Genomic DNA, 27,898 nt, shown 5'->3' with positions numbered 1-27,898 from the left:
CATTTCATGTATTTGTTCTTTGTATGCAGCCTTCCACACAGGTTCCTTCTCCAGACGTTTCTCAGTGTTTCTGAAGGTTGCCTCCACTGCCTGTCGATTGTCTGGCAGTGTTGTGAGGTCTGCCTTCCAGGGATAGGCTGCGTCCCAGCGGGGGGAGTTGCTGTGTTTGTCCGCCAGCACGTATGTTAGGCATCCTTTTATCTTTTCCAGGTCCCGCTCTTCCTTGAGGGTCATTTCTTTTCCTCCAGGGGGGCACCTACCACACTTGCAACCGCCACATTGAGGACTGCACGCCGCTCCAATGCTGTCCCACCTGAACCACTCGAAGACCTCTTTGTTGGTAGTTGTGGTGCTCCGGACAAGCACATTTTCTTCCTCTTCCTGAGGTATGATGGTCTCTTTATACGCCATCGAGGCTGCTCTCATGGTCCTCGCAAGGTGAGTTTCAGAGCGGTACACAGCCAGGTCGACTGTCTCCATGAGATCGGGATGGGTTCCCCCAACAGTCTTTCCCAGCGGGCCATCCCAGAGGACGAGGTCTCCCACAATCTTGATTGGCTGGGGAACAAGACGACCTTCCCGGTGACTGATAAGGAGGTCAATCTTTGTGGGACGGACCAGTTCGTCTCTGGGGACATTGGGGAAGAACTTCTGCAGCTGCTCGGCTGTGACTGATTGGGTCACCTCCGCAATGTTTTCCAGGCCATAGCAGAGAATTCTATGCTCTGCCACTTTTCCCTTGGATGTCTTCACCTTCAGCCGCAGGGAATATCTTTTGGTCAGGTCTTCTTCATCCCTCCGACTCCATGGACTATAAGCCTGATGTTCTCACCGCACAGTCCAAGGTGATCGGCTGCTTCATTGGTGATATAATTGGTGTCAGATGCGAGGTTGATTAGGGAGCCAATAAGGCAACCAGAGTTTGTAGTCACTTCCATCAGCATCATCACCACTGGATGTTCTTGCAGTTCATTTCCAGTCTTGACGCATACCGTTGAGGATATTTTGTTTGAGAATGCATTCTTGTATTTCTCTTTGTTCTGGAGTAAGCTCTGCCAGAAACTCCTCTTGTTTGTTGGTTAGGCCAAGTTTCTTCACTCCAATTTTTATGGTGCTCTGCTCCTCACTGCTGCTGTCCTTCCTTGGAGTCGGTGGCTTAGGACACAGAAGGTAATTGTGGTCCGACGCCCCTCCTTTCCGACAGTCTGCTTTTGGGCAGAGGTATCTGGGTGTGCAGATTTCCTTTTCCATCCTTGGAATGGGGCCGCAAACACTTTGAGCACAACCCTAGTTTAGATCTTGCTCTCTGAAGACCTTGCATGCAAATAGCCTGCCGGCATGGGAATCATCTTCACAGACAGTGCAGCTGGGATGGTCATCCTTCTGACCTGCTGTGGACTTAGTGAAAGCCTTCCTCCCTCTCTTATCCGAGTAGTCTGCGGCACCCTTTTCCACAGGGCCTTTGTCTGCAGGGCTTGGCTCCAACTGGTCCAACTCTTCAAGAATCTCCTCTTGATTCTTCAAGAATCTTAGGAGACAATCAAAATGGTTCAGAGGAGAGAACCTGTTTGCCGGGTCAGTTTTGTGCATAATCCACTCCTTCTTAAGTGAACTGGGAAGTTTGCTTTCAAGCGATTGAGCAACAACACGGTTCTTTACGGCATCCTCTTCACCAAGAATCTGGAGGTTGCACAGTGCCCTTTCCACAGCCTGGATCAATTCAATGGTTCTTCTGGGATTGTTTCAGAGGACACGTTGTTATAACTCTTTGTGTTTTTATTTATTCTGATAGATGTTCCTAATACATTTCTTAGTCCACAAATAGCAGCCACAAATTGCATGTTATAAACCTATAAAATAGAAAGGCTATGATGTAACCAACGATATTGATAGCCACATACAGACATTAATAGTATTACATAATATAATATTTAGAATGTTAAATGTTAGAATGTTATAAATATTAGAATGTACTTAGTTTTAAGATTGAATGACTAAGCAAAGCACATACATCAAAACACAGAAATTCAACAAATCCACACACAAGCAATATTGCACATTAAACATTAAACATTGCACTGCCACACACAAGCCACATTGCATTGTCACAAATTAGCTAGGTAAATAAACCAAATCATCAATGTCAATGTCACACATTAAGCCAATAGCCCAATCCACAAACAGTGAGTGTAGTTTTAAACAGTATCGCTAAGCATAGCAATCCATTCCCATTAACTACATTACCCAACCTGCACTGCAAACAGGAAGTGACTCGTGACGGTGAAAACACTCCAGTTTTAAACACAGCCATGGATACTATCAAGCCTACAACGTTAAACATCGGATTGCAACAATGTTTTACCAGCGTGACCAAAGTAGCAATTATCAAGCATACAAACCGCGCACATAGCACAGCAGTAGCGCAAACAGATAAACAAACGTAAACCGCGGCTCAATGGATAAAAACAGCAGCTTACCGGTGGCGCATCTCTCCTGACGAGACAACATGCCAAAACTAGTGCTCGCTCCCGCTTATAACCCGTGCTCATTCATTACTGGATTTTAAAACGTCACTATAGGATTTTACTAGTCCACGCTTCAACTCTTGACTGGCCCGTGCTTCAATCAGGTAAGTGAACCTCCCACTTATTCACCTGCGTTAAATTGCTACTGATCACCCGTGATGTAGTGAACGTAACAGCTACACAACAAGAACATTTCACAGGTGATAAGCTGTTTATGTAGAACAGGCCAACTGCGTATTATATTTATTTTCCTCCACGTAAACAGAATTTAATAATCCATTTTTACATGTACTTTATCTACCTTCAAATATAAAACAACATCCATGGCTAGCGGTTGAGCAAATAAGTCCCTTCAAGACAAAGCAAAACCCCTCCGCTACGCGTCGGGGTCCTGTTCGTCCTGTCGGGACTTATTACAGATTCATTCTGAACAGTTATTTCTCTACTGGCTCAATTATCACACAAGCAGGGCCGCGTTTGGGCATTGGGCGAAGGGGCTGCTGCCCCGGGCCCCGGCCACTAGGGGGCCCCGGCGCGGGACATTTAAAAAAAGAAAACAAGTGTCTTATCGTCACCTGTCTTTGCCCGTATCAATGCATGCTATCACAGACAACAATGGCTTCGCATGAGACAATTAGTAAATATGAAAGCGGATCTCGAAAAAAGAGAGCTTCAGCCAGACGTTCTCAGTAAGGCGCACCAAAACCATGGCCGTACGCACTGTGCGTATCAGCCAGGCTCATTTCCCCTGTGTGCTTGTATTCACACCAAATTGGCCTAGGCTACCATAACTTCTCAACTCTGCACAGTAGCCTATTCCATTAACTGCATGCCAGTAGGCTATTTACAATTTTCTGTAAAGTAAAGTTTGTAACGCTATCAAAATCAACTTAATGCAGAACTATGCACACGCGCACCTTTTGTTTGAGCAGGAGAGATACACAGGCATGCTACAGAAGTTGTAGGCTAGCTTGTCGTTTTCTATTACTATCTATGCTGGTTATCAGCACACAATGGTATAAGCTAATTCATTAACTCGAGACTCATCATGGATATAACACGTTTTTTTAAACAACGAAAACAGAAAGGATGGAGACAGCAAAGCGAGAGTTATTTCAAATGGGCAAGCCGCAAGCACAAGGTAGGCAAGATTATTGCTTGTCAAAACGTTAGGCTAGCATTATCACTGTTTAAAGCCATACGTGAACGTAGCTCGCTAGAAAAAAACTAGGTAACTTTAGCCTTTATAGGGCTATACAAAGTTGTCCAAATAAATAGGTCGTTGTTAGGCGTTGTTGTTATAAAGATATTGCATGTGGATGTTATTAGCCTACTACAGTATGTAGGCTATTTTTTAACTGACCAGGAACCTAACCGGGACAAATATTATCAAAGCGTTGAAAGTTAGGTGGTGCCCTGTCCACTTTTTTCAAAACGAGGATCAAAATAGGGATAAGTCCACGTCTAGGCATACTACCCCTGTCCCTGACAACGTTACCCGTTATCGGCTGCGACACTTGTTTGTATTTGAAGGTGGTTGGGCTGTGTGTGCGCGCTAGACTGCGTGTTTCAATGTATTTGACGTCGTGGCTGGCTAGGGCTGTGTGTTACAGTGTATTACAGACAGCGTGTTACAATGCATCATGATAGGCTACAATGTTTCATGAGTTCAGAGTTCGCGAGTTGCGCATTTTTGTGTGACCTGGGTACCACTGGCAGTTTTCAAGCCTAAGTTGAAGTAATTGATGGTAATATTTCATGGTTGATTTTTTTTGTGTGTATTGCCCCATGTTTGTAGGCTACTTGTTTTTTGTATGTTGGTACAATTGTATATTGGTTATACGGTTCCACAATATAAATGCAAATGTAATTTTTACATTATGTCTGTCATAATTTAATTGCCTCTCTCTCTCTCTCTTATGTATATTGATAATAATAATAATAGTAATATATATTGAAAAAAATGAGGGGGGGGGGGCTCGGGGAGGCCTCTGCCCCGGGCCCCAGATGACCTTAACCTGGCCCTGCACACAAGACACTGTTTTGATTTGCGCAGTTGTGTTACCCCCAACACTGACAATAATGTAGACAGCCTATTTCGATTTTGATTTTCGTTACTACCATGTAGTCAAGCCTTAAGCCATACCCAAGTAGCCTAAATTGAGGTAATGTTTAATTATGCATGATTTATTTTGTTATTGAATTCGTAGGCTGGGATTACTCTCGGCAACAATTATGTTTAATGGCAGCATCCTGCTTTTTCAGAAGGGGCTGCAGGCAGAGTGATGTACAGTGGCAGAGCGACGCACAGTGGCATTACTCTCCCTTTAAGCACGTCTTCTTAAATTAAGACATAAAAACAACTACATTTATCTGCTGGTGGAGTAAGTAATTTTATCTTAAATATTGTAAAGTCAGACATTACTCTCCCATTAAGCACATCTTCTTAAATTAAGACATAAAAACAAGTACATTTATCTGCCAAATGGCAAATCTTAATTTAAGAAGATTTTGACTTATTTTAAGTCAAATAATCTTACAAGAAAGCTCAAATGAAGTTTATACTAAAAACATTTTTTTTTATCTTAATATAACATTATACCACTTGGTAAGACATCATTTTTTGCAGTGTGTACGGTGTTCATTTTAGGACATCCTCAGACTCAGGTGTCAGACTCAGACAAAACTGCATCAGCATCAGAAAAACCTCTGTCATCTTCAGACAAAACTGCCTCAGCGTCAGAAAAACCAGACTCAGGTGTCAGACTCAGAAAAACATCTGTCATTTTCAGACAAAACTGCCTCAGCTTCAGAAAAACTTCTGTCATCTTCAGACAAAACTGCATCAGCGTCAGAAAAACCTCTGTCATCTTCAGACAAAACTGCCTCAGCGTCAGAAAAACCAGACTGCCTCAGAAAAAGTGGAGTCAGGTCTCAGAAAAAACGCTGTCAGAAAAAAGAGTCAGACGAAAAAGTCTCAAATGAAAAGTTATTGTGGGGACAGAAGAAGACGACGGATACAGAACGGTGAGTTTAATATTATGCTTAATACGTTATTCTGTCACTGGCAGGGTAGGAATTTCACGGCGGCCACGACGGCCGTGGTAGCCCCTTGCGTTGGCCGTGAAGCCCCTTTGAAAATCATAGGTTTACAGGCCACGGTGGCCTTGGTGCACCCTTCTTTCAATATTCTGCTTTGTGTCCTACTAATAGCGATTTTTATTTAGCCTGCGGCCTGTCAAAATAATCTTAGCATTCACAGCGCAAATTAATTTAGTCTTTTATGCAGTGGAGAAAGTGACATCGCAAGAAAGTGCGTCTAAATTCACCCATTCTTCTCAGTTGAACTACTCGCGAAGTAGCCTATTCATCACACAGACATCACAAGTGATGTCACATGAAAGAGCTTTTTCTCAGCTTTTAAACGATGTTAGCCGATAATTGCTGTGTTGAACGGTTCGCGAGAAAAGTAAATAATATAATTTAATTTAATCATACATTCTACTGTTTTGCGTCCATGATCTCCCTACCCATTCATCTCGGTGGAATACTTTACGAACCCTTCTTTTAACACATGACAAACCACATATCAGAATAAACAGCAGACCTTACCGAACATAAAGGTGTAAAGCAGTCCCCTGTACAGTTAGCCGTTCCAGAGTAATCCAGTTTTGAATTTGCAGTAAATTTCGACATGCATTGATGTCTCTAAATTTGGGCTTTAAGTTTTACAATGTGTTTAAATTGTTCCACATGATTTCATAACGGGCCAAATACAAAATAAATGTTACAAATATCGCCTAGATATTGGTAAATCAGAGGACAGCTGACTAAGAGTTTGTGAAAGTAGCCTGATCACAAAATGCTAAGCATGCATCTAGGCTATTTGAGTTTCTTAAAGATGAGCTGTGCTTAAATTTAAATTGTTCAATACATGATTTCATAGCAGGCCAAATATAAAATAAATGTTATATATAGCCTAGATATCTGTTTTTATTAGATGATCAGATGATTTACAGTTATATGTAATATGTCATGTTTCATGTTTTTGTAATGTTTCATACAATGATGCAGGTCTACTGCAGTGAATAGGCTAAATACAACTTTGATCATTTTTATAGCCTACTACTGTATAGTTAACTTTGGCCTTGGTGCCCATGTGGCCTTTGTGCCCCCCACCAAATATGCCCAACTGAAGGCCAAGTGGCCTTGCCCCCAGAATGGTGAAATTCCAAGCCTGGTCACTGGCATGTTATATTTGGTGCTTGGTTAGATGTAGAAATTATAAGTAAAGGTAGAAAGTGATCCAATGGTATACACATTGTAGGAAATCCATGGATGTAACTTAGTTAACCTCACTTCGCTAGTAACATTAGCAGCTGCTGTAAGGCACATACCGGAGTAAGCTACGTACTACATACAGCAAAATAATTAGTTTTTCGTAGGATTACGGTACATTCAATGAGCTAGGGAAAAGTGGGTTAAACATTTTTCCACCACGAAAGTCCAGAACGACACCTGGACCATTATTTCTTACTTTTGCTAACCGTTTCCCAGTTGTACACTACCTACCAGTAAGAAACCTGCATCATTATCATCACATCATTATTCCCAAACCCCCATAAAGACAAATGTGCTATGTCATGATGTAATACCATATAATACCATTATGATAATACATGAAATAGCAGGTACCAACAACAAGGCACATTTCTCTAAATAAGATAACATCTCATATCAAATGAATTCAACAACGCTGCAGTTATTGTCCCCTGGGGATTACATTTCAAGTACCTGTCTATCTTTATGTCTGTCTATTATTGTTGTGCAATGACAATGACAACTGCTAACGTTTTATAATGGTATTATATGGTATTACATCATGGCATAGCACATTTGTCTTTATTTAATACTTAATACTTTTCTGAGACCTGATTTTCTGAGACCTGACTCCACTTTTTCTGACAGGGTTTTTTCTGAGACCTGATTTTCTGAAACCTGACTCCTTAGAGATGTTTTTTCTGAGGCAGTTTGGTTTGAAGCAGTTTTATCTGAGGATGACAGAGGTTTTTCTTACGCTGAGGCAGTTTTGTCTGAAGATGACAGAAGTTTTTCTGAAGCTGAAGCAGTTTTGTCTGAAAATGACAGATGTTTTTCTGAGTCTGACACCTGAGTCTGGTTTTTCTGACGCTGAGGCAGTTTTGTCTGAAGATGACAGAGGTTTTTCTGACGCTGATGCAGTTTTGTCTGAAGATGACAGAGGTTTTTCTGACACTGAGGCAGTTTTGTCTGAAGATGACCGATGTTTTTCTGAGTCTGACACCTGAGTCTGAGGATGTCCTAAAATGAACACCGTAAGTGTGGTACTATGTCAGAATAGAATACATACCAAAAGCTGCACTCAAACTTGTGGCACATTCATAATCAGTCATCATTTTTGGCTACCTGACAAGTAACCACGTTTTAGTCTGTTGCTCAACATCACATCTACTGTATGTCACCAAACTGAGCTGAGGCTGTGTGGAACAAACAATGCCCAATGGAAAACTCACTCAATTTGACTTCACCTCCCTCCATGCAAGTCCTCTGGAGTGGCTCTGTCCATTTCTTTTACTGTCTATGAGTGTTCAATACTCAACTTTTTGACCATTATGAGTGTACCATCTGGGGACTTGCAGTGCACTTGGAGTTGACATAATTATCAGTGTGAACACACTTATGTATGCGGATTGGAAAAGAGCCATGGACTTTAAGGCAAAGCAAAAACAGCAGGCTGAAACCATAAGGTGTTTCAGCTGTGTTGCGAAAAATGAATACAATAAAATGTGTTGTCAAAGACATTGAATGGGCTAAGCTTGAATTAGATCAATTAATTAGCAAAAGATTTTGTTAAAAATGTGGTGGTATACCCTCCTGAGACCCAGAAGAAAAAAAGTTTTAATATTAAGATTTTTTCAAGATTATTTAAGAATTATGGTTGAAGGGAACATATTGCAAAAACAAAATCTAAATTTGTCTTTCTTTATTTCTTTATCATATGTCCCTTGCAGTGGACATCGGGTCATCATTCTTCAGAAAATATGTATTTAACGTAATGTTATTGCATTGAGTTACAATGGGATCTTACAGTATTTGCTACATTAAATGAAAATAAATGTGCCAAGGAAGGAGAGCTTTCAGCTCTGGTCACGTCCTGAGCAGCTCAAAAGATGTTGGACTTTTGTGCTGCATTTGGTTATTCCAATAAACATTTCACAGGTGATAAGCTGTTTATGTAGAACAGGCCAACTTCGTATTATATTTATTTTTAATAATCCATTTTTACATGAACTTTATCTACCTTCAAATATAAAACAACATCCATGGTTAGCGGTTGAGCATAAGACCCTTCGGGACTTATTTTCCGATAATGACTGGCGCACAATACACTATCCCTTACGTAGCACTGAGGAACACAACCAATGGCTGTGCTGATGGTGTCAAAATTAAACAAAACTAATGTGTACCTGCTTTAGAATCGAGTACTGCAACTGCATTTAAAACCTTTGTTTAAAAGAAAGATGTCTTTGCTGTACTTCCAAAAAACTACGGTGAGAGTGTAATGTACTAATTTAATTTGATAGGCCCCTTGGAAATTAGAAATTTCTAATTGAGAATATTTTGGGAATCAGTCTGGTGTCAGCTAGGCTACCATTGTCTCCTAACAGACTCCAATTAATGGAATCATCTACCTGGAAGACTGTAAGCAAGAGGAGTTGTCCAGAAAACCCGGATTATAAGATACAGGTCACTCAACAGTGTGAATCTGGACATCTGGATGTTAATATTATTACTTTAGACCTGATGTACATGATTAATCATGTGGGAGGTTAAGGGCCATGCCTCTGCTGTCAGGGTGGAATGTACTAGCATGTACAGTTTAGACTAACCGCCTAATCTTGAGAGGCCAATACCACCTGCCTGGGCAAAAAATGACTATCCCTGAGCTTCTATTGCCAAACTAGGTGCCTATGTATTTTTGTAATAAACACTGTATACATTACCTCTGTTTTGGCGAAGAGCAACATACCAAACATTGTAAAAAGGCACAGGTGAAGAGCCAATAGCAGGATCACACTATATATACATAAAATGTTGGGAAAAGATGGATTATTGCCAATTAAATCTACAATCTACAAATTACAGTGTATGAGATATAACAGTTCTCAATATGACAGCACTCAATACCAATGCAGTCCCTTTCAGAGTACCCATTTAAATGTTTGATGTCATTACCTTGCCATTTCTGGAAGAGTTCTTTTGAGGCACTTCAAGGTTTTTTTCATCAAGGAGGAATTTTGCAGTAGGAAGAATGGACGGAGAAGTCTCCGAATTCGCAAGGTCTACAGTTAAGAACAGGAGATTTCAGTATGTCACATGTCATTGGGTAGAAAGTGTTTTTTACTTTTTTAATGCAATGTTCCTCACTGTAGGTTTTCTATTCCCTCAAAATAGTTTTGTGTTCCCTCACAATAGTTGTGCGTTTCTTCATCAAGTCATAAATATTCAGAGGGAACACAAAACAATTGTTTTTGCAAAGAGAATGCCAAACTATTGCAAGGGAATGAAAAATCAATGAGAGGTTTGGAAAAAAATCCAAGCACCAAATGTAAATGACTGGCTGAAAGAAATGGCAACTAATGGTCATGGAAAAAATAACTTATATAGTGAAAGGTAAAAGCAACAAATTTGAGGAGATATGGTACCCATTCTTATCCTTTCTGGAAGAGGGTGGAGGTAATGGGATGTCAGATGTGAGTAATACTAATACCGACTGAGAAGCTTTTTATTTTTACTTTTATCTTTATTTTAGGTTTTGTTTTTTCTGTTATATTATTGTTATTTTAATTTGGTGTATGTTTGTCCTTCAATTTCTGTGTTTAATGTGTAATTGTATGAAAGTTAAAATCTAATAAAAATATTTGGGCGAAAAACAATCAATGAGAGTGCAAACAGGACTATTGTGAGGGAGTAAAAGTTGATAAAAATTAAATTCTCAAAAAAGAAACATTATATTAGCATGACCCCTAATAATCTGTGTTCATTAACTGGTTAAAAGACTAATCATCTTCAATATATCTATATAAATCTGCATACCACATTGGAGAACAGTGCTGTACAAATGTAGTCAATTTAGCATTTTTATAATAATAAAAACTGGATCTATTCTCACCTCCTCACACAGCATGCTTAGCGACAAAGTCCAGTCAATGATTGAAGCTGCGATGGCTAAGATGTAGCCAATAAGCCACTTGGTCTTCCGAAACTCATCCCAACCAATAAGGTAACTCTGGAAAATGTAGACCTTGATCATTACACAAAGCAAAATTGTTTCAAACCATATTAAACTATTTTTGTGTTGGCAATGATGATCAAAACATGTGAGGTGAATTGATTGAATTATTCAATTAGGATGTTGAGAAACTGTTTGGAGGCAGTGGTGATAAACATTAATTGTTCTGTGATTCAAGCTTAGTGTAATGTTGCCTAACCATTTGTACTGTACCTGCATCTGAGGTGCACATGGCATATAATCATCTAAATAATAGCAGACACAAACCCCGAGTTGTCTGGGGAGAATGCCCCTTTGAATGTAATTGACATATGTATGTCGCTTTGGATAAAAGCATCTACTAAATTAATAACTGTAAAAGTAATACCAACTATTTAAACAACTCTACATACTTGACTGTCATTAACGTTTTTGAATAGGAACTGACCAGAAATTTTAACATGTTTTAATAAAAAACATTTTTTGAATGTACAGTGCAACCGAAACGTTTTTCACATTTTGTTATGTTTCATACTCATCTTAAAATAGATTCAATTCATTTTTTTTCTCATCAATCTACACACAATGTTCCTATCCTCCACAAAAAACGGTGTTTGGAGTGTTTTGTAAATTTCTAAAAAATAAAATACTGAAATATCTATTTACATAAGTATTCAGACCCTTTGTTATGATGCTTGCAACTGAGTTCTGGTGCATCCTACTTCTATCAATGGTCCTTGAGATGCTCCTACAATTTGATTGGAGGCCACCTGTGCCTAAATGAATTCATTTGGACATTATTATATCTGTCTATGTAAGGTCTCACAGTTGATGGTGTATGTCAGAGTGAAAATCAAACCACAAGGTCAAGACAATTGTCTGTAGACCTGCGAGACAGGGTTGTGTGAAGACAGATCTGGGGAAGGATACAAGAAAATGTCTGCAGCATTGACAGTGCCTAAGGTTATGGTAGCCTCCATCATTCTCAAATGGAATTTATTTTTTATACATTACAAAACACTCCAAACATCTATTTTTGTGGAGTATTGGAGCATTGTCTGTAGACCAGGTCAGCAACCTTTTTGAGCCCAAGATCCCTGACCCCTGCAAGATCTACCTTAAAGCGTTAAAAGACAACCAAAGCCAAAATACTTCCAATTTAAGGCCTTTTAATAAGGCAAATGTATCAGGTCAAAAATATCACATCCTCCACCCCCTCGTGAATCCGTGCCTCTGTACCTTTTAGTCTGGGTTACATAACGATGGTAAACATTTTGCAAACGATGGCATACATTTTACATTTTCCTTAGCCTATACAGGCGTCAATGAGATAACAACAATTAACATAGTCTTTACTTACATGATGTTGGTTTTGATTTTCTATTTGGAGTAAGTGTGTAAATTTGATAATGTTTGATTGCTGTTTTGGTATGAAGCATCTTTCATGTAATGAATGCGCACTCTAGAAAGTAAAAGTAACCTAGGCCTACGATGCGCTCCGTATCTGTAGTTGTCTGTGCACGTCCGCAATTGATTACAGTACGTTCTTCAAATGGAGAACACGTCCATGTTCCCTTGCGTCTCATGACCACTCGTGTTTGCAAAATTCCTGACAGTTCTTGATCACTAAACTTTCGTTATTAGTACAGTATGTTGTGTTTGGAAAATAGGCTCCCGTTGGATTTTCATGTGAAAATTGATTTTTTGTGTGCATATTTTGCTAATACAGTCTAAGGAACAAGATTTTTTTGTCTTCAAATTTTCATGATCCATCTTTAGTGTTTTCATCTGTATGTTATAAAATAAGCGATTATATCTAGTCCGAAAAGTGATTTTCACATTTACTTCTAATTTTTTCACAATTAATTCCACTTTTTGTACACAAAACCCCAGATAATGTAGGAAGGTTGTTGGTTCTAAAACAATATCCGTAGTTTTCAAACTCTGAGTGTCTGAAAAGTGTAAAAACACCTCCTCCCTTGTTGCCTATGTCAAAAAACAGTTTCTTGATGCTTTCCTTGACTTGCCATGTCAATCTATTGTCTACCTTAAGAGAAATGTGTCACAGCCTGAACTAATACAAAAAAATATATAAATCAAGGGAAAACATTGGTCAGATACTATGGCTACCCTCGACGGGTCTCCAACTCATCGCTCTTTCTTCCCCCTTACTGTACCTCACTTGTGAGGTATATCATCACCAGTCATCAACCATCCGTGTGCTTGGCCCTCCTCTCACCCATCTCAAGTCCCATCCTCGACTGCCCTATTACTGTCCCCCTATCTGGATTCCTGGCCCGTACAGCCTAGTGACCCATCACCTGCCTATGACAACTCTGCCTGGATTCCTGGCCCGTACAGCCTAGTGACCCATCACCTGCCTATGACAACTCTGCCCGGATTCCTGGCCCGTCTGCCGACCCACCACATGCCCCTTGACAACTCCCTTCCCCTGGACAATTCCCACGCTGGACTATTTGAACTTTCTGTCACTAAATCAGGATTAATGCATTATCATACCGGATACGTAATCATCCCACCTCTTGTAAATTTCACCTCAGGTGCTTTAAACACCATGTCCTATTCTCTACACCTGACTATCATATGCATTTGTCATGTATACAGACCTTACTGTCCTGTATTGACCCTAGGCAGATGGGTCAGGCCCTTGAGTCGCGGATCTGCTCGAGGTTTCTTCCTATATGTATCTCCAATTCTGGACAATTACCACGCTGGACTATTTGAACTTTCTGTCACTAAATCAGGATTAATGCATTATCATACCGGATACGTAATCATCCCACCTCTTGTAAATTTCACCTCAGGTGCTTTAAACACCATGTCCTATTCTCTACACCTGACTATCATATGCATTTGTCATGTATACAGACCTTACTGTCCTGTATTGACCCTAGGCAGATGGGTCAGGCCCTTGAGTCACGGATCTGCTCGAGGTTTCTTCCTATATGTATCTCCAATTCTAGGGAGTTTTTCCTCGCCCCTGTTACCCATGGGCCTTCTTTCTTTCTTTTCTTTTATTCCTTTCTTTTCTTTTTTTCTCTGATTGCCTACATTCTGTAAAGCGCCATGATACATGTGTAATGTTTTGGCGCTCTATAAGCACAATAAATTGAATTGAATTGAAATACTAAACCATGTGCATTTGCTCTATTTAAAAGCAACAGGCCGGGCGTGCAAGAGAAGTAATTAAGTCTTAGAATAAAGAATAAAGCCATGTTCTTCCAACAACAACAACCACAAGCACCCATGCGCCAAACAATTCAAATGACCGGCATTGTTCTCCCAGAGAGGAAGCTACTTATATGATCACCACCCACGGGTGGGCATGTGCGCCAGCGCTGCAGGTCAGCCTTTCCACATACACCCCTGGCTTTAAAGTTCACCGTTCTGGTAGCATACCTTTCTACTGCCAAGGCCTGAAGGGGACGGGGAAAACATTTACTTCTGCTACACTGGTAGAGAACTCATGGGAGGCGGAAGGGGTTTGAATGCTGTCCAGCAGTATTGTGGAACGTCGGAGGGATAGAACCGGGTCAGGGTTCAGACCCAACTCCTCCAGGGGGCGCACGATTGGAAAATCTTCACTTGCTGATATGCTTGGGGCCAGCTCTGGTTCTGTGTGTCTGTGCTAAATGGTGCCGCTGCCGGGTGGCTGGCGCTCTTTGTGGGGGGTTGGACATCTGGTACGCCCTCAAAATGAGCCTGGGACAAATGGTCAAGGCTAAGGTTAACACCATCTTGGTTACTGTGATGCTAAGCACTAGTCCCGGTGTGGACTATGGCTACCCTCAACAGGTCTCCAACTGCAGAGGCCTGGCTCCCTCCCGATACCCCCATGAGGCTGTGGAGCAGCCAGTGCTGGTGGGATAGATGAATCTTGACCGGTAGGAACATGTTCTTATAGTGTGTGCCAATTCCATCCAGGCACTCCATATTTTCATACTTGGTGGACTGAAAATGGTTCTTGCAAAAGAATGTACATTACATTTAGCAGACACTTCTTGACCAAAGTCACTTACATACTGTATGTCAGCTGTATATTACAAGGGATCACATTGTCCCTGGAGCAACTTGGGGTTTAGTGCCTTGCTCAAGGGCATAACAGTGGAAGCCAGGAATTGAACCTACAACTTTCAGGCTACTGCACGCTAGCCCAGCTCCTTAACCACTACACTACCACCACCCACTAGAAAAAGACTAAAGTGTCAGGTGGTAATATGGGCACGGTGTCAGGTCAACCATGCCTACGATATGCCGCAGGCTCTTCTAGCACTAGCATAGACAGAAGCCAGGTACTCTTGATGTTGCAATGTTGCACCACCCAATCAGTCGACTGTCCCTGTGGTCACCTCCAGTATTTCCAAGTAGATGGTCGACTGGTAACTGTGGCTTCTGACCAAACATCAGCTCATATGGGGAGTGCTGTGTGGACTGGTACACGGTGGTATTATAGGCGAACATGAGCTGGGGCCATTTACACTTCTTTTCAGGGGGTAAGATCCTGAGCAAGTCATGAAGTGTCCTGTTGAAACGTTCACATTGACCGCTCGCCTCTGGATGATAAGTGGTGGTTCTACTCCTTGTTATGCTATAGATGTCACACAGGTGCTTCAACAGCTCCCCCTTAAAGCTGCACCCCTGCGCTCCTTGGCATGCCATACACATGGAACCATCTCTCAGTTAGAATCTTAGCTACGGTGGAAGCTCTCTGATCAGGGATGGGAAAGGCCTGGGTAAACATTCTCTTGTCCTGTGCTAGCCCAATCCAAGAGAGTAAAGTCAATGGAGATTATCTATAAAGGCTTAGTGGCAAACAACATTTCCCAAGAAGGTTCTGGCTTGGGTTGTCTTGCTTTAGCAACCACACAGTGTTCACCTACAGAACACCACTTTTGCCACATCTGGGGCCTGTAGCACCTCTGGCGTATCAGATCTGTGGTCCTGTCCACCCCCAGATGGCCATGGTTGCTGTGTAGGCTAGTGAGCACTTCGCAACGCCTTGGGCATTTGTATTTTTATTTTATATTTATATTTATATTTGTATTTTATATCTATCGGTAATGTAGCCTATGAATATCTATGTAGGCTACACAATCACCTAAGATGCACGAAAAATAAATAGGTTTCTGCGATCGGTTGATAACTCAAACTTGCGATAACACCTGTTTGATTAGACTCATACCCTGGGTTACGGTCTCGTTCAGTAGCCTGGCGCGCTGTCACTTTGTGAACCTACTATGAAGCCAGCAACATTCACCTCTCTAACATTTAACTTTATAACTACAAAGATAACATGACGTGTATTTGTAGGCTATATGATAAACTTCCCCATCGATATGTGAATGGCCATGAACACAATCATCTACGATGCACTAAAAACAAGTCGTAGGAGATTTTATTTGGGTCGCCAGCACAATTGTGATGTGGGCCCTTGAGACCAACATACCATAAAAATATCTTCATCCTCGGTGCCACGGCTCAGGTAGTTATTTAGAAAAAACTGCATTTTTTGGGTTTTGGGGGTCCCAGCGTGCGGGGATAGGGCATGGGGGGTGGTTGGTTGGCATGTGCAAATACATGTAAAAACTTGCCTGACAATCTGCAAAGAAAGGTGAGGGTGAGAGTATGTTTGTGTGTGTGTGTGTGTGTGTGTGTGTGTGTGTGTGTGTGTGTGTGTGTGTGTGTTCTAATGGATGGTCATTTTTGATTGGGAAGGTGCACAAAATCTTATGGGGGTGCACCCAAAATGTTATGAAAATGATCAACATTTACTTCATGTATTCAGATGTCCTGTGTGAGCAAAGTCATGGCGACTCATGACAGATTAAATTAACAATATTTTTAATAAAAAACTGGGGGATGCTGTGGCACAGCAGGCTACAGCGCCTGTACCATATACGGGTCCGAGTGCCCACGGGGAGAGAAGCCCCTGGCTGCAGCTTGCAGATCGGGGCTGGGCTCAATGTGGGGCGGAGCGCAACGTTAAGCTCAGCCCACCTTCAGCACGTCTTCTCACGCTGACAATGTCCGTAGGTACTACCTTGTTTCCTACTGTCCAAGTTATATTTCTCAACATAATCTCTAGGAAGAATGCTTAAAATCTATAAAAGCATTTCCTCAACTTTAAGAGAAAAAAAACACGGAGGTTAGACTGTTAGGCTAACAGTAGGCCTACTAGGGTAGCCTGTAATGCGTAGGGGAGAACTGGTACAATTGTAACAGCGGTAGCCTACAAATGTAACAGTGTTTTATTCTCAAGATATGGTGTAGCTACGGAAACGTAAATAGACACATGTAGGCTAATTATATGTAGAATCTTACAGCCATCCAAATATGAATGGTCTACTTAAATACGACCAGAGATAATAAGAAAAAGGTGCAAAATTCAAGCATCCGATTTTTTATTAAACCGCAACTGTTTGTTTAACTTTGCTTCGTGAAATTTGAGCAAGTGTGGACTTCAATCACATGTCATTCATATCTTCAGTCCCTGTTTCAAGTTAACACGAGTGCCAATTTATATAGTCATAGCAAATGCAATTAAATGAAAATAACAGTTGTAACACCCGTCTCTATGGCAAAATGAACTGATTTTATCGCGCGAACACTTCTGATTGCGAGTTATATGATTTTTGTGCCGTGATCACACCCAATTAAATTTATGTATAAACAATAGGCTATAATAGAGGCCAACATTATGTTTTCTACTCTTAGCAGACCTTGTTGACCATATAGGCCTATTATAGGGATACTAAAGAGGTTCATTGTTGCATGTTCCCTTTGGGACTCGCACAGGCTACTAAACTATTCTATAAAGAAAATACCGATAGGCTAGAGATAAAATGCATTGATAATGTTATTGCTATAGGCCTATGTTTATGCAGACTGGATGTAGGCTAATGATCTTAGCGTAGCTAGGCCTACTTAGATTAGGCTACCCAAGAAACGCCGATGGTGTAGCACATATTCTAGAACGCTAGGGGGAAGTTCAAGGAGGATACGCTTTTAAAGAGTTAAGCATTCTTCCTTGAGAAAAATTTAACTCCGAGTCCGGGTAAATAGATGGACACAGAGAGGTCAACGGGTAATGACAAGCTGATTTTGGGCTGAGCTCAACGTTGCGCTCCGCCCCACATTGAGCCCAGCCCCGATCTGCAAGCTGCAGCCAGGGGTACTTGCACGGGGACCCAGGTTTGAATCCGACCTGCAGTCATTTCCCAATCCCACCCCATCTCTCTCTCCCATTCGCTTCCTTACACTCTCTTCACTGTCCTATCAGATTAAAAGCATAAAAAACCCAATATTTTGAAAAAAGGATTTTCAGTCCACAGTTGAAGGCAATGTAGAAATTTGCTGCAATTTCCAAACTCAAGAACGGCTAGTTGTACAGAGGAATGCTTTATATCTGTGTATTCAAAGTATTATTTTTTTTCCGTGTGACTTTATCCACTAGCACTGTTTGAAAGATGACATTGCACAGTTTTACATGATGTGCGATAGCTGCGTGATGAATGCTCTGTGAGCAATTCAACATAGAAGAATAGGTGTGAATTTGGATGCACTTTGATTTATATTTTCCATTGATTAACATTTTCTTCCTAAAATATTACTCTCTGATTTATGAAATCGTAAAAATAGATGTAAAAAAATGTTGAACCAGGCTTTATCCAATGTTCAGATTTCTGTTGTGAAAAACTGGCAAATAGTTAGATTATACCTCATTTCCACATGTAACCATAACATATTTATGAGTAAATAATCAACAGTTTTTTTGTAATAATCTATTAATTCAAATGTTACCCTATTCATCTGTCTTCATGGACTTATCTGAACTATAATGGTTAAAAAAGTCAAAGCAAGTCTGGACAGGTTATCATATAAAAATGTTTTCATATGTTAAACATATATTAAACATTATTATTTCATATATTTCATACATTAACTCTATTAACTGGTTATATTCTGGTACCATAAATACTAAATATTTGGAATTACCTTCACAGCAAAATCCACAACAAAGATGCAGAGGCACACCATCTCTATGCTCTCAGTCAGGCCACAAGCTGGCTCCCAAGGTGAGGGCCGATGTCGTGGATCAGATGTATGGGACCAGGAACAGGGCCTCTCAAAAAAGGCCAGACCAAGGATGACTGCTATGGTGGTACCTAGACCCCTTCACAGCATTAACACAGACAAATGCTAAGTTTGAAAAAAGCAAAGTATGCTGCTTTAACATTTAAATGATAAGCTACAATGCACTGTGTGTGTGTGTGTGTGTGTGTGTGTGTGTGTGTGTGTGTGCGTGTGTGTGTGTGTGTGTGTGCGCACTGCACTGTTGTGATTTTTGTCAGAGTCATTGAACAATGTGATGATTATATTAAGCAATATGGCACGAGTGAGAGCGGCGTTGGTAGCAAATATCACCTTGGCTGTGATTCGGCCGAAGGCACAAGGTCAGAGGCAGAGTGCCACACGTAATCAGCAATACTTTACTCGAGAGCCAAGGTAAGTGAAAGAAGCTATATGTGCTTGTGCACACATTCATTTGTATAGCCAATTTACTTGTCTATTCAGTATGTCTCATATTAAATTGAATATTCACCCTACTCTATTTACTCAATTTTGTCACTCAAATGTGGTATTATGAAATTGCTGCTCTCTCGCTTTGAATGAATGGAACGTTCAAAACGGACAATTCATTGCAAAATGCAGAGTAATTACTAGCTGTAACGCGCTTGAGTGGAGAAGTCCTGAGATATCGCCACCTGTGATGACTCATGGAATGTCTTGTTTAATCAGAAATTAATAAATAATTTGATTGGATCTAACTGTTGTATGAGAAGTAATAGAATTGTCATGTTATGTATTAACAAATCTGTGTTTTGGCAACACACACTGGCCATTCCTGATACAGCAGGATAGCTAGTTCCTGGTCTGTGTCATGTCACTTTTTCATTGATAGTGAACAGTCTGGTGGTTGCTAGGTGTCCCAGGATTCAGCCATTTTATGACCATAATTAACAGTAGAAGGTTGTATGTGTATACATCGCACACTGGAGAGTATTTTGTTCACGCCAAATAAAGTCAGCAAAATACTCTCCAGTGTGCGATGTATACTACTTTTAGGCTTAATTTTTCCTTAATTTACTCTTACCAAAATAACACTTTACATAGTAAAAGTATATATGAAAAGTAACTGTTTTTGTATCACAAGTTTCTTTTGAAATGAATTTAAATATGCACATGGCTCCACACTTATTGAATATGTCCTAATTTGCATAGGCAGAAACACCATTCATATGTATGACAGATATATAGGCCCAATCTTCACCCAATCATCCTACTGCCAATGGGGGATGGCAATGCTGCTTTTAGACTGGCCTCTAACCTGAAAATTGCCTGGCTTGGTTGTACCTGCCAGGGGTTTAACCCCCGCCGGTATAGTCTTCAGGGTCATGGAGGCACACACAAGCCTCCCCACCACGACAAGGTAGCAACAACAGGGGAGTTTTCTTTTTTTAACGTTTTTCCTTTAAAAATCCAGCCTGGATCCTGGACCCCTTATCTGTGGCTCTTGGTTCTGGCACCCCCTCAGTTCCTGGTTTGTTCTTTGCTTAGTTCTTCCCCTCTGGGTCATATTCATCTGATAAATCAGGCAACTGTGAGTTTGTAATGACTAAGATTCTGATTTTCTTCTGATGTTATCTGTGGGGGAATGTCATTAGGTAAGGCTTGTTCACAAATAATAATTTAGAAAGCAACTGGAGGCAAGATTGTGCAATCAATTCTTAAAGGAACACGCCACCCTATGTCAGTAGTAATATATGTCCTTACCTTAACTTTCACGAGTTGAGTCATACCTCTCCCGTGTCGTTATGTGCACTCAAACGCTCTGGTGCGCGGCGCGACTGTGTTAGCATGTTGCTATGCCAGCGGGCTCAGACGTAGCCAGACGTAGAAGTAATCAAAAACATCCACGTTTTCCCGACTTAAATACAGTTGCACGAGTAGTTGATAAAAATGTCTACGGTCACACAACATGAAACGTGACGATTTTCCAAGCGAATAAACAGGAGAACTACAATGTGTGGCGCATAGGGCTGTCAAAATAACTGATTAATTTCGATTAATTAATTTGAGAAAAAATAACTGATTAAAAGAATTAGTGCAGATTAATCGATTCCGTATGACCTTTGACCCCGAGCCGTTCTAGTCAGTAGAAATTAGACTGTAAAATGAAGGAGAGAGAAGAAAACGTGCTGCTTGGATCATTGATTGGAACATTTACTTTTAAAAAACGGCCTGATGGTGTTGATAAAAAATAAAGTGTTGAAAATAAAGTCCTCTGCAATGTCTGCAAGGAATTTGCATATCACCGGAGTTCATCAACTCTACACATCAATGCAAAGAAATAAGTGTTGACATTGAGGGGAGTATTAATTTATTTTCATTGTGTCCCCTAGGTTATATCTGTGGCCTGAAATGCCTTGTATGTAAAAAAAACTTCTTCCCGAAGCACTTTATTTTGAATTTATTTGAATTTGAAGCACTTTGAATTTATTTCCTCAGCATATTAGGTCATATCATAGATTATTATGGCAATTATTTGAACAGTGAAAATAATAATAAAAGAGTTTTTGAACTTTAATGTCACTAATGCTGATTATTCAATGATTCATTTGAATTTAAATATTTAAAATACTTTCACAGCAAAAATTATATATGCGATTAATTTAGATTAATTAATCACAGAGTATGTAATTAATTAGATTAATTTTTTTAATCGATTGACAGCCCTAGTGGCGCAAAAGCACTAGGAGTACTTTGACCTAGAGTAGTAATATTAATTAACACCTAATTGTAGATCCTATCCACCACAGAGTTTAGAATCCATGCTTGAGCGACCCCTCAGCCTCCCCCTCCCCTCTGAGCGAGAGAGAGGCACACACACTAGAGATGCGCTGATGGGCTATTATTTCAACCATAACTGCATGGCAAAACTTATCATCCATCAGCAACAAAGTTTTTTGACCAATTTTCAAAACCGCACCCGCCCACCATCCGCTGGATGTTTTAATGTAGGCTATATGGGTGATGCAGCGCTGCTGACGTGAGGCTAGAAAGCCCTTGCCTGTTCTAGAAAGACTGATCCAATGCAGCAAATATATTAAAAGGCTAAAGTCGCACATTGGCTATGTTGTAGCCTATCCCCAGAATATCAGCAGCAAACTCAGTCTCTGTCTCGCAAAACAGTCTCCAAAGAAAAAGCACATCCAAAATGCTTAATTGCATTGCATTCTCCACATTTTTAGCTACATTTTCATGTACCACATCAGCATTTTTGTTCAGTGAATCTTTTGTAAATTGCTTTACAATTACCGTCGGGCCTATAGGCCTATTGCCTGGCTTGCCTCAGCTTCGGTCACGTCCTTTTACAATTTTATCATTGTAATAAAAAACGCAATTTGCCACATAATTTCAACATGCTCCTGGCCTACTAATTAATGCCTATTGTAGCCTACTTTATTTTTTGCAAAAAGAAAGAAATCCTTGATAAAATAACAAGTCATTCACATTATAGGCTACTTTACGCACTGTCATGTCAGGGTGACACTAAGCCTGTTCTGAAGACTCCCATTCATTTTGACTGCATGGGAAGAGAGCGCTTTTTCAGAGAGACAGCGCAATTCATTTTATACCAGCAGGCCGATCGGACAAACTATATGACGCCTCGATATTAAAGAAACTCCGACTCCATTCATTCTGAAAGTCCACCGCACAACAGTGCAACGTGCATGTTCACATTTTTAGTAATAACATCCAAACTTGCTTGCTTGCCTTACACATCTAAGTTTTCCGACTATTTTTCTGTCCTTCTTTTTCCGCAGTGGATGTTATTGAGTTTGTAGAAGTTTTAGCTCTTACGTTCTGAACATCTCGCACTGCCATCGCCCGATGTCATTTCTGAGTCATATCACTCTGTCTCTCTTTTGCCTATTCCCTGAAAGGTAGGCTACAATTACTATGTGTTTTATATATAGGCATCGAAACAAAATATCCCAGGCAGTCTCATCTAGGATATAACACAGGTTGAAGTCAACGTCAAGTTGGTTGTATTTAGGGAGGTGAATGTGTGTAAACATCTGTAGATGACTCAGAAATTACATCGGAAGACAAGGAGTGAATAGTGGCAAGAGGCAAGCCGAAGGCTGCTGACAAGGGCCCGACGCTATTGTAAAGCAATTTACAAAAGATTCACTGAACAAAAATGCTGATGTGGTACATGAAAATGTAGCTAAAAATGTGGAGAATGCAATGCAATCAAGCATTTTGGACAATATATTGTCACAAGCTGGCAGAATAGGCAACAGGCCGATGTGCGTTTTATTTGGAGACTGTTTTGCGAGACAGTGACTGAGTTTGCTGCTGATATTCTGGGGATAGGCTACAACATAGCCAATGTACGACTTTAGCTTTTTAATATATTTGCTGCATTGGATCAGTCTTTCTAGAACAGGCAAGGGCTTTCTAGCCTCACGTCAGCAGCGCTGCATCACCCATATAGCCTAGGCCTACATTAAAACAACCAGCGGATGGTGGGCGGGTGCAGTTTTGAAAATTGGTCAAAAAACTTTGGTGCTGATGGATGATAAGTTTTGCTATGCAGTTATGGTTGAAATAATAGCCCATCAGCGCATCTCTAGTGTGTGTGCCTCTCTCTCACTCAGAGGGGAGAGGGAGGCTGAGGGGTCGATCAAGCATGGATTCTAAACTCTGTGGTGGATAGGATCTACAATTAGGTGTTAATTAATATTACTACTCTAGGTCAAAGTACTCCCAGTGCTATTGCGCCACACATTGTAGTTCTCCTGTTTATTCGCTTGGAAAATCGCCACGTTTCATGTTGTGTGACCGTAGACATTTTTATCAACTACTCATGCAACTGTATTTAAGTCAGGAAAACGTGGTTGTTTTTGATTACTTCTACGTCTGGCTACGTCTGAGCCCGCTAGCATAGCAACATGCTAACACAGTCGCGCCGCGCACCAGAGCGTTTGAGTGCACATACCGACACGGGAGAGGTATGACTCAACTCGTGAAAGTTAAGGTAAGAACATATATTACTACTGACATTGGGTGGCGTGTTCCTTAAAGGTCTATATAAGTCTTTTTGTGGCAAGTGACCCAGGTGGTAAGTGTGGCAAGTGACTTCAAATTTATCGCGTTAACTTACTGAAAGGACAAGAATATGTTAGTTATTTGGTCCCTGTTTTTTCTACTTGTGACTTTATGGCTTCTTGGCCATAAGTCACTGTGCGAGGTTTGACTGTGATAGGAGTAAAGGAAAAATTAACTTCATAAGGGTGTATTTTGGGCATATGCGATTAGTATATTGCTCATTTGCATATTCAAATTAATTTTCAAACAAACTTCTAACACAAACTGTTTTACTTTTCACGTAGACTTTTATTGTGTAAAGTTTTATTGTGGTAGGAGTAAAGGAAAAAATTAAGCCTATAAAGGAAAAAATTAAGTCTATGCAGGTATATTTTGGATAGCCTATATTTGATTAGTGTATAGCTCATTTGCATATTCAAAACTTGTAATACAAAACAATGTACTTTTCATGGATACTTTCATTGTATAAAGTTTTATTTTGATAGACATAAAGGGGGAAAATAGTCCCATAGGGGTGTATTGTTGCCTGGCCTTATACTGGCACACATCTTGGATTGATGAGAATTAAACATATTTCCATATTTTACTAGGATTTCTTAGGACTTTTAGTATGTTGGGTAACACTTTATTTTTGTGTTCGGTCGGTAAGGTCTGTTTATTCTGATATGTTTCAGGGTTTCCGTTGTCCGGTAATTACCGGACATTGGCCGGAAAAAAAATGAAATGTCCGACAAAATTAAATCTCTCCGGTCAAATTGTCCAATTGAAATTGGCTAAGAATCCCTTCTCCCTAACGCAATCTGAATTTGAGAATAAGCCTTAAAATGTAAGCCTATATTAAAGCAATACGTCCTCTGGCCAGAGGCCAGATGCGATGGATGATGATAAATTGGTAACGTCTGAAGCCTCAGATGTCCGGTCAACTCCACCACCACCAGATAAAAAGCAGAAGTGTCCGGCATATCTGTCAGAATCATGACGTTGGAAGTGGAGTTGCGGGGTTGCGGCCGCTCCAAGACACTGTCATTCTCCGTGTACACTGGACATGCAACTGTGTTCTGTACCCAAAGCATACAGTAGGCCTATGCTTTCTCTGTCTATGATCTGCAGGGTTAGGGCCTCCTCGACGAGGAGATTGCTGGTCCGCGGATAATTTCCGGCACAATTAAACGGTATCATTGAACCGCGGACCGAAAGAAAAAGAAACTAAACATTTCCCAGAATAGGAAACATTTCTTAATTCATTGTTATCAAATAAAGAGGCATAGCCTTAGGGGGTAGTGGTGTGAGCACTCATTCTTGTGTGTGTGCATCTGTGCAAGTTAAACAGTGGAACCACTGGAGATAACGTGGGTAGCAGCAACAAACAACGTAGCCTTTTTAAAACAATGAACGAAGCAGACTCTTGCTGTCCATGAAAACATACATACTGGCTAGATCTTGTTAGGCATGTTTAGTTAGGCTAATGAACATGTTGCATTCTATTCAGCCTTATTATATCATTCTTTAAGCTACATAGCCTGTCTCCAGTTTTCCTCAACTTGACTAATTAAGAAGCGATAATAGGATATTTGACTGGCATATCATTAAAATGTCCGGAAACTGGACCATTAAATCCTAGACTAGGATTTTGGGGTGGCACCCAAGGGGGCAGGCGAATTCCCGGAAGTAGAAGAATCGACGTAGGCTGGAGGGACCACCTCTCTGCTTACTCCCATAGAAGCCCATTCATTCTAGGATTTTTTTGAAATACCATAACTTTATATAACATATGTCCTGTGCCGATATTGTAGCTTCTGTGTAATCTACATAAACACTACAAAGGCAAAACAGACTCCACTACCTCGTCCGTAACGTTGGTTACCCGTAAGAAGAATGGTTAGATTGTTCGGTTGGAGGGAAGCTAGCTTTGACGTAATCTCTCTTTCGCGCCGTAGGGAGATAACCGTATTGTTTGGATAAGAAGCTCAGTCCACCTTACTGTCTATGACGGTAACTCATAAGCAAAACCTAGCATACACGACCGTATGTTAAGGTAAAGCATTACACAGAGGCAACCTAATAATAATAAAAAAAAGTAAACCTAATTTTTTACAAAAAACGGCACTAATCATTTCAGAGGTTTTCGATGGATTGACCGTAGGTCGGAAAAATGGAAAGAAGATTAGCTTCAAGGCTATAACTTTTTTGTTTTGTTTTAGCATGACTGTTTTTGAAGATGATCATGTGTGGTAGCTTCAACATTAACACGACTTGGTGAGGATGATATTAATAATAATACATAAATAAATGTTAACTTTGATGACTTTGAAGGCGAAGGAAGTGTGAGAAGAATTTCTGTGTATCTATCATACGAGTTACAAGATTCAGTTCGATGGCTAACGTCACGAAGTTAAGTGTGAGTCGGCGCAGTACTGGGGGGACCAACTGAAAAATCGTTCTATTTGACTCAGTGCCCTCCCATTGAAAAAGACGGAGTCTGTTCGTCCATTTCTTTTACTGTCTATGGTGGCACCTGGGGTGGCCAATCGAGTTTCAAGGATGGCCTGTGCCACCCAAAGCCACCCCTCTGGCTCCGCCCCTGCCACAGAAATTCTGACAGAATCTAGATTGAGTTGTGCTGCACATACATGTTTCGTTTTAGGGGAAAGATGACTGGATATAATGTAAACCTATGGAGCTGCATCAAAGTGGGGAGTATAAAAAGGGCTTATACTTACTAAATCTTTAACCAAACATGAATAAAAGGCACAACATAAGGTTGGTGTAAGAGTTATCTGTGTGTTCATGGGATTTATCGTAACACCCCCAATTATCCCCACTTTTGTTTGGAAATTCTAAAACAACGATGTTTTTTAACACTTCAAAATAACATTTGCTAAATGAACCTTACATTTTTCAGTAGCCGTAGGTGTGTAGATTTGAACAAAATCTGGTATGGTTCTTAACGGGAGCATTTACTGCCTGAAATATCCAATTTTGTTAACCACGCTCGGAGTTATAGTGCTGGCCTGATGGGTCGCCTATTTACGCCACTTTTCAACGGCACATGAACGGTTAGACCGAGAATTCTCGTCATGAAATTAAAATTCCACTGGAGCTCCAAGCGGATGTGTATACGCAGCCTTACAACACTGTTTACAGCTCTTCGAGTCACGGTAAAATGTCATTTTTGGTACATAGCTAATTTAGATACACCTATGGTGCGGGTGCTTGCGTTTCTTTAGGAATCCGCAGTCTTGGTTTGTATAGAAATGGATATTAAGTGACACATACACGCAAGACGGCGGAAATATAGGACCGACCTGTGGTTCCAATTCCGAGGTGACCATTATGGAGAGTCACGAATGTAGGTCACAGTCAAGCTGCCGTGGCTGACTGTAATTTCAGCAAGCTTACTTTACAAGTCATAGTGATGCTATGACTTGTAAAGTAAGCTTACCGAAATTATGCTAAGCATACGTCACACCTTAATTCTATCACTTGTAATACTAACGTATTTCTTACAACTAGGTGAGATAATTGGCTATGTTATACTGAAGTTTCACAGTTAGCTAGCTAGCAAGCTAACCATTTTACAAGTATTACAAGCTACATTTGTCCTCAACATTGGAGTATTGGAAACAAATTAGGTTGGTAATGTACATAGTTTCAACATCAGTCAGTTACATATACATATTTCTTCATAACCATTGTGTTAGTATAATGATTCAATGTCCTGTGAACTAATAACTAAATGTAACGTGTGACCATAGTTCGAATTACAGGGGGTACTGGGTGGTACTATACTCCCCAATGAGACAAAAATATCAGTTTTGGGGGGGTCAGATATTTTTTCTGATATTGTGAAAAGATATCATTA

General features: G+C 40.5%; 1 protein-coding gene across 5 annotated transcripts in view; it reads right to left on the bottom strand.

Annotated features, from left to right (window-relative positions):
* LOC143126036 (two pore channel protein 2-like) overlaps window positions 1–27,898 on the bottom strand; it is a 227,563-nt gene that overhangs the window by 176,451 nt on the left and 23,214 nt on the right. For all 5 annotated transcript variants that reach the window (XR_012987356.1, XM_076287963.1, XM_076287962.1 and 2 more), the window contains 4 exons: window positions 18,853–19,030; window positions 10,738–10,854; window positions 9,801–9,907; window positions 9,569–9,641 (listed from right to left, as the gene is read on the bottom strand). Coding sequence is in view for 4 of the 5 variants with exons in the window: in XM_076287963.1 (XP_076144078.1) it covers window positions 9,569–9,641; window positions 9,801–9,907; window positions 10,738–10,854; window positions 18,853–19,030 (475 nt within the window). In the remaining variant the exon portion in view is untranslated. The remainder of the gene's footprint in view (window positions 1–9,568; window positions 9,642–9,800; window positions 9,908–10,737; window positions 10,855–18,852; window positions 19,031–27,898) is intronic.

The sequence above is a fragment of the Alosa pseudoharengus genome, unplaced genomic scaffold (genome assembly GCF_046254945.1).
Source record: "Alosa pseudoharengus isolate Yale_2024_CS ecotype anadromous, Long Island Sound unplaced genomic scaffold, YU_APseudo_1.1 YU_APseudo_1.1_scf_16, whole genome shotgun sequence".
Lineage (NCBI taxonomy): Eukaryota > Metazoa > Chordata > Actinopteri > Clupeiformes > Clupeidae > Alosa > Alosa pseudoharengus.
This window is presented reverse-complemented; position numbering and strand designations above follow the sequence as displayed.